The following is a 12,385-nucleotide window of genomic DNA, read 5'->3' as shown; positions in this document are numbered from 1 at the left end:
CAAGTCTCCCTTGACCTCCAAGGTCTTGAGCATGCCAGTGATATCTAAGACAAAGTTCCAAAGACATGGAGGACAGATCTTTAGATTTTATTTTTTTTGGTGTGTGTATATTTCGTGATGTATGCATACATGTGACCAGATACATGTACCCTGTTCACATGTACAGAGACCAGAGGAGTATATTAGGTGTCCTCTATCACTCTTCCATCTTATTTCTCTGAGACAGACTCTCTTATTGAACACGGAACACCCCATTCTTCAGTTAACACTGGCTGACCAGGGATTCCCAGTGATCCTCCTGCCTGCACTCCCCCTATCCATCTCAGGCTGGGGTTACAGGCATGATTAGTCCTGCCATGCCCTTCTTTTTACATGGGTGCTGGAGATAGAATTCAGGTACTCATGCTTGTACAAAAAATACTTTTACCCACTGGGTCATCTCCCAACTGTATATTTCTTTTTTTTTTTTTTTTTTCCTTTGGTTAGGACATGTACCTTATTTATTGCAGCATGTCAAATGAGTCTAAAACTTGACAGCTAAAAAGAATGTATATTTACCCTATTAGTTTCTTTTGGTTAGATGTGAGGGATTCCTCAAAAAGGGAACAGACAAGGTGTCAGGCAAGGATTTGGTCTCAAATGAAGGCTCAGCTGATCAAGAATACATTCTAAAATTTGTTCACATGGTCACTGGGGAAGAAACTCATCTTCATAAAGTATCATTTTAACTGCTTGTTTCTGACTTGATGTGTCCTCCTCTTTGAAACTCTCACCTACCTGACTTAAGACTCATCAGGACTGATCTGGCAAGTTCTATGCCCTTAAGCTACATTATCCAATTCTCTCGTATTACATATACCTAAGTATCAGGAAGAAAAAAGTGAGTCCAAAAATCAACATTGAATCCCCTCTAAGAATTTTCAGAATTTTTCATTTTCAGGTGATATGCTAAACCTAAAATTATCTTTGATGTCCCATGTTAAATTATTCAAGTTTACTCCTTTAATATGATTAAACTGCCTAATTCAGTTCACCATTGTTAACTTTTCTCAGATTTGCTTCATGAGACATTCATTGCATCTTTCTTTTTAAGCATTGACCTCTTTTAACTCTGCTTCCTGGGATTCTGTGATTAAATACTTTGTTTTATTAAGTAGAAGCTGTATGGATAGAACATGTGTTGGTACCATAATTTCCCTCCTCCCTGCCCCCATTCCACTGAGGACCCTCCTCACAACCATGAGGTTGTGAGTTAGGAGTTGTGAGAGCAGCAGTCAGTCATTGTGGGGGCAGAAACAACATCTCTGCATATTCCCTCATACCCTGTGGCTCTTATTTTCTTTCCACCCCCTCTTCAGCAAAATGCCCTGAGACTTAGTGGTTGTATTTTAAGTCTACTATAGTGTTGAGCTCTCAGCAGCTTCTGGATTTCTGCTTTGGTGCATTTTGAGTATCTTCATTGTCTGTCTCCATCGCCCTGGCACAGTTTGTCAGGCTAGCTATGGAATCAGCATTCTTGCTCGTCTCGCCAGTTCCTCTGTGGTTTCACCTGGGCCCTAGCTGCTATGTCAGGGGTGGTTTATCTCCTGCCAAGGAGTCACCTATCTATTCTTGTCATATTAATTTTTGCTTGTCCTTGGTTCTTGCTAATTTTAAAGAAAACCAGATTCTCCAAAGGAGAATGAAATCAGGATAGGTTAAAGGGGATAGACGTTAATTTAGAGAGATTTTGATGGGGTAGTCTCTCTTTTTGGCCAAAGACTAATGGAAGCTTCTTATTGGAGTACAAATATTGGTCTCCATAGAGTTCTGACTTGTTTCCCAATTCCACCTATAGGACCCTTTCCACTGAGCAGATCTCTCAGCCAGTCAGAGAGCCATTTGCTACACAGGTTTGTACATCTTGTCAGGCTGATTGCTTTCATATAGCAGGCTCCTCTGATTGCTCACAAAATTGTTGACTATTTTCCTACAGCAACTTATATAGTATTTTTCAACAGTATATGGGCTAACCATCTGGGAACTGCATGCAGCATATGGTGTCTTCAGCAGTAGGGTCTTACTTGATTACCTCCGGCAGGGAATCAAGTGCTTTGATAGAAGCCTATCTTATTTTGGGGACCTCATAAGTCTGTCTGATCAACAGCTCAGTTATAAGCCAGACCCATTTGTTTTAGGGTTAGACTTCATCCCACCCTTTCCAGGGTCCTTTTTACCAGATGACCCCACCAATACTGTTAGTAAGGATTAGGGTTAGACATTTTAGCTGATATAAAGGAGGACTTTCTTTAAAGCTAGCTAATAAAATACCTTGTTAACTTCTTTAAAAAAAAAAACTATTATCTGCCTCCTGCTTTGATCTATTTCATGATGGGGGGGTAAATAGAAAGATTTGTAACCTCATCATGCCTGCCATAACTGGAAAAAGTGCAAGTACTATGCCTGTAGGGAGCTGGGGTCACTATTTGCCCTTTGCAGATAACATGATCAGGAAGCCTGAAGGGTAGATGTGACTCACCACTTTGCTTTACCTCACTCTAAAAAGCTCAGATCAAACTGGGCATAGTGCCACATGACTTCAGTTTCAGCACTTTGGAAGCAGAGATAGGAGGATTGCCATGAGTTTGAGATCACACTGAGACTGCATAGTGAATTCCAGGTCAGCCTGGGCTCAAGTGAGACTCTACCTTGAAAAGCAAAACAAAACAAAAACTCAGCTCAGTTTATGCTGGCTACAACCTTTTAACTCAAATGGCATGCTAAAAAACTGAAAGGTACTTTATAGGATCTCTTCTCTATACAGGATTATCTGAATCCTGTCATTTCTTAATTAATGGGAATAAAGACTCAAAAGACCAATAGAGATTGAATGGAGGATTGTGAGATCTGCATTAATCATCTGATTCTTGTTCTCATTTTAAAATGAATATAGAGTATCTGCTGGAATTTGTGATCATATTAGGGGACAGAGAAGTTTTTTTGTGATTGTTGGCATGTTGCTATTATACACAACTATATCTTGAAGTAAAATGAAAGTTGGAAAAGCTAGTGAAGTTGTAAATAGGAGTTAACTATTGAAAGTATTTCAGTTATACATACATTTTATAAAATTATGTCACTTATTATATACCTAAATGAATCATTGAATGAGAACCCTCTCAGTTATATGTGGCAGCTGAAACACGAATTCATAAATATGTGTAGACAGATAAAATTGAAAATAATATGTGTTTTAGTGCATTATCCAAGGACAGAGGAAACAGGAAAGAGATGAGGATCATATCTGACTGAGGAATATTTGTTTTTGATGTAGGGTGAAGAGTCACACATTACCATTGCAATTGGCTATCTGAAGTGTAGTGAATGTCATTTATATACCAAATGAACTTCCAATAATAAAATTATATCTTAAGTGCAAGTTAGTATCCCTAATACAATTAATTTTTAGTGAATTCTCTTAATAAGCTATGGAAATGCTTGATAAACTGTGGAAAGTCTTAATAAAAGCTTAACAACCTGTGGAAACTCTTTTTAATTGCAGTATAAAATTATATGTCATAAAGTGTCCTATTATATGACAGCATTTTTAAATATCAGCTTATGCATGTACCATTGAAATGATTTCTTAGCCAACAAAATAATACTTCACAAGACTCATATTTTATTCAACAAGTATAAGGACTGAGTAAATGGCAGGTTTTTTTCTTGCAATTATTTGTAAATTCAACCTTGAGTAATATGGGCATTTTAGTTTCAGTGAGAATGAAGCTTGAATTTTTATTGAAAATTCCGTAACAATTGCTTCCAAGTATCTTAAATTAGAAGGAAAAATAAACAGCTTCATGAAATCCCAATGGTTGAGTAATTGTCTAATTTCCTGAGCTACTGGGGTTTTGCTCAAGAAGTTTTTTCTCACTCCTATATCATGAATTGGTTGACATTACTGACTACCAGTCCATTATACAGTATATAATTCAAGTTTAGAACCTGTAGGATGAAGGGGTGGACCCAAAGACTCAGCTTCAATGTATTGACTATGCCTGACTTTCAAAGAGTCATTCAGGTACAATACTTTCCTTAATAAAATATGTATCAAGTCAGGCTTTGTAAGGAATATGATTAAAGAAATGAAGGTAGCTACACATTTTCTGTACACAGATGTATTGCTAAATGCATACATAGTTATTTCTTATTTTACACAGTGGTAGTATCTCACTAAATCATACTAAATAAATTATATTTCATTTTCAAGCAATGGTCGAATTAGATGGAGATGATGTAAGAGTCTCCTCCAGAGGAAAATATGCTGAAAGGGACATTGTGCAGGTAAGAAATGCAATAAAAATTATCTATATCATCTATTATGAGAAAGTCTGCTCTGATATGTAAATAAGCAATTTAAATTGAGACCAAGTATTCACGGTTCTGTTACTGTTGCTGGTAAATTTTCCATAGAATGTAAGTTGAGTAACAGGAACTAGAATCAGCACTTAGTTATTTTTGTTTCATCTCAGGCTCCCCAGATATAAAGTGTCATTACTAATTAGTGTATTTTCTTACTTTACTATTATCAGAAATATTGTAATGGACTTTTTTGTTTGTTTGTTTTTTCAGGTAGGGTCTCTCTCTAGTTCAGGCTGACCTGGAATTCACTATGTCATCTCAGGGTGGCCTCGAACTCTTGGCAATCCTCCTACCTCTGCCTCCCGAGTGCTGAGATTAAAGGCATGCATCACCACACCTGGCTTCTAATGAACTTTTTAATGATGCATATCTTCTCACTATTTAGTCTTCAAATAAATAAAATACATTTAAAACAGCTGATACATTCCAAGAATAAATAAATAGTGTAAAATTCATTAAAAATATTGTACCTACTATCATATTTCCCCATAAAGTAGGTTAAATAATGGAGCTATGTCTAAATACTACATATAATATGTAATACATGGCATACAAATTGCATATCATATACAAAGTTTACACATAAAAATGCTCATATTCAAGAAAAATACTTAGCTAAATACTACTGCTTGGGGAGTGAATCAGAAAAAAAAACAATCAATATTGGAAAATAAGGCTAAAATTTGAAATTGAAAGCAAGGAGTTAATTCAACTAAATGGTTGTATATTTCATCTAGAATTTCCTTATCTTTTTTGTTGTTGTTGTTTTGTTTTTCTAGGTAGGGTCTCACTCTGGTCCAGGCTGACCTGGAATTCACTATGTAGTCTCAGGGTGGCCTCTAACTCACAGAGATCCTCCTCCCTCTGCATCCCAAGTACTGCGATTAAAGGTGTGTGCCACCATGCCTGGCAGAATTTCTTTATCTTTTAAGATATAAGAATGGAAAACTGAAGCATCTATTCATAAGTAAGAAAAGGCAAAGGGTCTTAATATATGATTTAAGAATTAATATGAAAGTTTACAAGGAACAAATCATGGACTTCAAAATTACCTCTTAAGTAATCACCTATATATTCATTCATAATGTAGGCACTAAGAATATAACATGGAATTGTATAGAATTTGGTTCAAATTCTGACTTGTGATAACTTGGAAACCTACTTTCAGTATTCTAGGTGATAAGCAGCCTTATAAAAATTAAATGAAGTAACCTCTGTGAAATATATTCCTGAACTACATCTCAGAAAACAACAAAATGATTAGAATAACTTCAGGGAGAAAATACTTTGAATGAATATATAAAGGGCTAAGGGTGTAACTCAGTTATAGAACATTTGCCTAGAATGCTCAAGATCCTAATACCATAAAAATATTTTAAAATGTTCTTCATCAACCAACACAATTACATTTCAGATAGAAAGAATTACATAGAAAATGTTTTTAGGAGATAACTGAGTATAAATTAAACTTCCACACAACATACTTGGTAAAGGACTAGGCCAACGCAGCTGAGAAAGGATCATGGCATTGTGACCTGAGACTTTCATGGTACTCTAATTAAATGTCCTAACCTCATCAACATAAATTATAGGTCCAAGTACACTTTGTCTAAAAGTTTCCCATAATTTCCAGCTCAGTTTCCAGAAAGCCCAATTGCTAAAAGGAAATAAGAATCTACAGGCATTTGGAATGTTATGTTGTAATATTGCTATTATAATGCATTTTTATCAAATTAACAAGGGAAACTTCATATCTCATGTTTCATCTAAATGATGCTAAAAACATCATTACTTTATCCCTGGGGGAGTAAGATTGCTCACATCACTGATACTTCCTTTAAAGGAACCAATATATAAGTCAGTGCATTTCTATTAGCCTTTGTGCCATTATTTTTAAACTCCAAATTATTTCATCTTTGTACTACTCCTAATGGTATGCACCTCAAAAGAATCACATTATTACCCATCAGCATAGGTATATACAGATATAGGTTAAGGTGTGGAAGCAAATTGCTAGTATCTCTTCTTGAAAGTCAATCATAAGGCCAGTCTGTCACAAATCTAAGTGTGTCAAGTTGACATTGGGATCCACATATTTTGAACACAGCTGGAGATACAGGAAAACACTGAAGTGATTCTGTCACATAGAGTTGCATTGAATGAGTAAAGTAGTCTTACAGACTCGGAGTAGGAAATTAAAATGTGCCTAGGCAATTAGTAAATCCCTGAATAGCAATGACATCTTGTCTTACACCCCTACATTTAGAGATGTGATGCCCTCTTTTCTAATTCCATGGAAAAGTTTCTAAATGGAGAATCTTCTCTTCAAAATACAATCAATGACCATTTACATGTGTGAAAGAACCATCTCCTCTATATCTCCTTGAATATGGTTAAACACCTCCCATCAAATTTCTCCATATTCTGCTACAAACATGTGTAAATTAGTTTTGGGGGAAATAGACACATTGTTGAGTATTAAGGACACTGAAATAATATTGTCAATCTTCCCCTTTTTATAACTAATTCTGAAATATCACCATGGCCCTTAAAATTCTCTATGACCTGACTCCAATCTCCCACTTTAGCTAAATACTCATGAAAGTGTACACTTCATCTAGACAAATTGACTGTCTTTATTCCACACATTTCCATGATTCTTCTTTCTGTTTAATATCATTTTACCCAGAATACTCTTCATCGACACTGATAGAAATTTCAGTGTGCCTTTTCACAGTGCCTTCTTTCCCCATCTCTCCAGTGCTTTGTTCCTGTACTGATTGCCTTCTTCCCTTAGTCACTTATGCATAAAAGAACTGTGAACCAAGATGGAAAGTGAAACTGCCTATGCAATTACCCTGTCATAAACTGGTAGGTCCAGATTTCCAAGAATTCTGATCCTAAAAACTATTTTTTCTGTTCTAACATACCTACATTCCTAAATGGTCAAATTCTAAAGATCATTGTCATTTAGTCCCCTTTTTACATTACTGGAGAGTCTTAACATCAGAGTCAGATCGATTTAGGCTCTAATAATGACTGACACTTGTTATTGTCTGATCTTGCTAAGTTAATTAAACTTTCTAAATTTCAGTTTCCTTTGAGGTCAATTCAAAATATGAATAGGCACATGTGAAAATTAAAGGAGATATTATATCCAGTCCCATAGCATAAAGCTTCCCAGGTACTTAGCAAAAATGTGCTAGTGTCCATATCAGTTGTTATTGTAACTATGTTGGCATAGGCTAATTGAAAGACACTTTTGCATGCCATTACCTTATAGTAGCTGGACCCTAACTTTGATCTTTTACTTTGTCTTAAGTGTCTTACTGCTTCAAGACTCAAATCTCATATAGTCATATATTGTCATACATTATAAGGGGTAAGTAAGATAAGTCCCTATGGGTGTTATCCTAAGCCTTAAGTGAGTTTCTGAACTCACTGTAAGTAAGGCTCCCCTGTGCTGTGGCTTGTCCATTGTGTTTAATGCTGTGCCCTTCTTGGCTGCTTGTAGCTTCTGGCCAGCCTATCATTTCTTTAAAAATCACCTTTAAATTGCATTTTGCATAAGAAGGAAAAATAATAACCTTGAAGGCTTAGTGATTGAAGAACACTAATGGAGTGTTGCACCGTAGGAATAATCAAACAAAATTGAGTGGAACAGCAACTAAAAGCCCATATGTCCAAACGTGGTTTTCGCAAATAGGCAAAGCCAGCCATTAGAGCAAGCGTGAGGACCATTTCCCTTTTATGGGGTGGTGGTTGAAAAGAAGATGGAGAGTACCAAGGATACAATGTTTTCTATATAGCAGAATGCATTTTTGGTACTCATTGTATGAATGTATTAAATTAGTACAAAGTGAAAATTGATGATCTCCTTTCTAACTGAACATTTTAAGGGCCCAAGTTCATTAATGGTCAGTGTGCATTCACAATGTGTGGTGATTTTTTTTTAAATAAAAGTCCCTAGCTGCAGCATTGAGAAATGCAAAGTTAAATAAAAAAGAGTAAAGATAATGATCTAGTGGTTGAGTACAGACTATAATGGTAGAAGGAAATACACAAGAAAATGAAAGCATACTTTGAAAACTACAATATTTGACACTAATAAGAGGTAAAAGAAATGAAGAGTCATTTGTCACTGATAGAGTACCTTCAGCAAGTCTGAAGAAATGAATGCTTCTTTGAAAAAGATTCAAGTAGTTCAGGATTAATGAGTAGAAAGTTCTTGACTCTTGTCCTACTTCCAGCATATGTGTGGAATGTCCTGTTCATAATACTGATTTGTCCTGACAGATATTCTCAACCTGCAGACTTTGTGTCCATCCAGTAAACCTAAATAAAATATGACATGTACTTCCATCTGGTATTGCAATCTGGGGAATCTATTACCCATTTTTCCCTTTTTTTATTAAACGAAAAACTTGAACCTTTCCATCCCCAGTATTTTGCACCTCTAAATACATACTGCTAGCACGTAATCCCTCTCCCCATGGCTCCTTTCTAGCTTCCTGGACTCTGCAGACTCTTACTGTAGTTTAGATATTCATGTTTTGCCCATTTTTTATAAACAGGCTTTAGAAAGAGATGAGTAGAACTCTGCCTATTGTGGATCCATAGTTTTGACTTTCTAGAATATTTTCAAATTCTTAGAAATGAATTATAATTTACTTTAACTAATAGAGCACCAGTATGTCTTATGGCACTTATTAGAAAGGTTAAGAACACAATATTTAGAAACGGAAAATTTTATGAATTATTACTTCAGATGAAATAAAAAAACTAAGTCTTAGCTGCTTCTTTGCATGTATGATTTTTGTACAACAAAACGTCAAATCTTGTCCATAGTGAAGTAGTATAACTTCACAAAACTTCACATGCCCTGAGTTCTCTTATCAGATGAAGATCATATACACTATAAACTTTCTCACACCCTGACTTAACTCCCTTCATGGGTAAGAAAACACACTTCGCCTCTTATCACATTAATTTGAAAGCTGCTCTAGGATGGAATTATAGTGGCATAGGCATTCCTCTGTCAAAGGGAGATCTTTGTTTTAAAAGAATGAAGTGATTTTCTAACCTTCTTTTAGAGAATGTGTTCACTAAATTGGAAAATATTACACATGCTGTTTAGCTTCCAATGTTTTAACTTAGTTTATCTGTAACAACCTGATCTTAAGCTTCCTGAGAACAAATAATTGTTTTCAAAAAGCACATCTTGAATAAAGCATTTTTCTGAATAAATTTACAACAGTTATTTTATAATATGAGATGAGAATGTTCTTATCTTTTTCTGAAAGAAAAGAGTTTACGTAATTTAAGCTTTCAACTTTGGGACATAGAAATTGTTTTCTAAGACCAAAAATTATAATGCTTTCAAACTATCACAACATTACCAATTCCAATCACTTCCTAGTTGCTTCAAGTATCATTCCAAGTTTTGTAATATGTTCTTTATTCTGCATTAATTAGTAACTTTGTTTCAAAAACTGCATTAAATGTCTATTAACTTCACTTGTCTGGAAAATAAGCTCCTAGTAGGCTAAATGCTCTCTACTGTTGAGCATCGCTAGGTAGTTACATAATGTGAATATCAGGACTTGGAAATAGCATAGAAAAAAAATGTGTCCCTTTTTAGTAAAGCATATATTAGAAATGCCTGATCAGTGTAATAGTTGTGGTGATGATTTTTATTCATCTTGCTGTTTTCTGGGCATTTGTGATTTCTCTACAATCAATTGTTTGCATGTCAATCAGGCATGGTGATATTTGCCTGTGATCCCAGCACTTGGGAGTCTCAAGGCAGAAGTATCATGAATTCCAGGACATATTGGACTGTATAGATAGACCCTGTCTCAAAAACCAAAAATGTAAAAAAGTGAAAACTGTTGTATATGCTGGCTGACTGTGTCAATTTCAGTTTGCTAAAGGCTACAAAGTAACTTTCCCCTCTATTTCAGTTTGTGCCATTCAGGGACTATATTGACAGAAGTGGAAATCACATCCTGAGCATGGCCCGACTGGCTAAAGACGTCCTCGCTGAGATCCCGGAACAGTTTCTCTCCTATATGCGGGCCAGAGGAATCAAGCCTTCACCTGCACCTCCCCCATACACCCCGCCTACACATGCACTACAGACACAAATATAACTGCTCTTGGATCTAAAACTGACTACACACCAATCAGAGCTGCCATGTTGATGTTTTGTGCCTGGTGCTATGCCATGACCCAAGGAATCAGACATGTTTTCTCAGTTTGGTTTCAGCAGTACTAGATAATGTGCATTCTTGGATCCAAAAGTCATTCTCTTCCTAAACCAAAACTGTAAATACGGTTGTTGCATGAGCAACAAAAAAGTGTTTAAATGCTTGAAGCAAAGTGCAGATGTTTCTCTGAATCTTCACTTTTTTTTTTTTCTTGATAGACTAGCTAAATTCCAATATACTTTGGGAGAAAAGCACAAGCTGTTTTTAGCTCAAGTATTGTCCTTGACTACTAAATGTATAAGACAGCAGTCTGTGTATCAATGTTTACATGTTACTATTTTTTAAAATTTCAATACTTTTATAACTGTTCTTATGAATAAGTTTTAAATATTGAATCCTTTGTCTTCTAAATTGCAATAGCTATAATCACAAGAGCAATATCTCTTTGAATTACTGTCTGGACAAAGTTACAGATAAAGTGAAAATGATACATATTTCACAAAACTACATTGTCTTAAGAAGCTGCATCTGCTCAGTGGGTAATATTAATCTGCAGTATTTGCTGAGTATGGGATCCTAGCAGCTACATATCCTACAAGAACATATTTTTTTCCCATGGATTTTGGGCTCTAAATTTAGACTTCAGTCAGTTTATTTTTTGTAACACGAAGTAGAAGCAATGAAAAGTTAAATATTGTGACCTGTAAATGCACAGAATATCCTTTGTGTAAAAAGTAGCATCCTTATATTATAATGTTATATAGAAAGACTCAACCAAGAATATTTAACTCTGAACTATGTAACAAATGTTTTAAACTAATTATTCCATTATATCTTGTCTAGATATTTTAATTCAAAGGGACATCAGCTCTCTTGATTGGGATTCATTGCTATCACCATTCCACTTTGTCATACAGGTGTACAGGCTGGAGACTTCTGAAATTCCCAGTTCAATATATATGACAACATAACTTAGTGCACAACACATTTGTAAAATAACTCCTATATCCTGACCTGCCTGTGCACAATTAATTATAAACATTTTTGCATGTGTATTTTTTACACAAATTACAGTTTTGTGAAGTTGTGTCTAAATCAAAGAATTTATTTAGAAAAAATGGCCTTAAATTCTCAAAAAATTCCTGGAAATGATTGTGAATTGCCTTCAGAACATAGAAAAGTGTATTTTTCTTTTTGTGTCAACATTGTAAGTGCTTTATAATATTTTTCCTTACCTATACTCTATTTACTACTTGCTTTATTTCTACTGTATGCCATTCTCTTGTCCCAGCTTGACCTAAGGTGACATTTTATAAGCATGAAACTATTTTACTGGAAAATATATATATACATATCTAATGAAATAACTTATATAACTGCAATATTAAATTTGTCCATTTTTAAATATATATTAAAATCTTTAAAATGGTAACCATTTGCTCTGTCCATTTAAGGTATGAATGATCTAGAATCTGATGATTATTTTTACCCAGCAGGAGTATTTATGCTAGTCTATTTTATTAGCCTAGAAGTTTTTTTTAATGAACCTTCATTCATCAGTCTAAAAATCAAACACTATTCTTTCTTATAACATCAGCTGTTTTCCTTGTGTTGACCTGAGAAAATGAAAGATGCACACACTCTTGTCCAAATAATAGCATACCCAAGTGTAGTGGGGCTAGACGCCAAGAATGTAACTGTTTTGTGTCTCAGAATGTGGTAAGACCATTTCTTTTTATCACAGTTGTGTTTTCTTTTTTATATTACTTAGA

General features: G+C 35.0%; 1 protein-coding gene across 1 annotated transcript in view; it reads left to right on the top strand.

Moving 5' to 3' along the window:
• Positions 1-12,045, top strand: part of Cpne8 (copine 8) — a 280,561-nt gene extending 268,516 nt beyond the window's left edge. The window contains exons 19-20 of the mRNA XM_004662179.2: positions 4,253-4,326; positions 10,368-12,045. Coding sequence (XP_004662236.1) covers positions 4,253-4,326; positions 10,368-10,556 — 263 coding nt within the window. The 3' untranslated portion in view covers positions 10,557-12,045. The remainder of the gene's footprint in view (positions 1-4,252; positions 4,327-10,367) is intronic.
• Positions 12,046-12,385: the final 340 nt, after the last annotated feature.

The sequence above is a fragment of the Jaculus jaculus genome, chromosome 6 (assembly GCF_020740685.1).
Source record: "Jaculus jaculus isolate mJacJac1 chromosome 6, mJacJac1.mat.Y.cur, whole genome shotgun sequence".
Classification (NCBI taxonomy): domain Eukaryota; kingdom Metazoa; phylum Chordata; class Mammalia; order Rodentia; family Dipodidae; genus Jaculus; species Jaculus jaculus.
The sequence above is the reverse complement of the archived record's forward strand: the minus strand, read 5'-3'. Positions and strand labels throughout refer to the sequence as shown.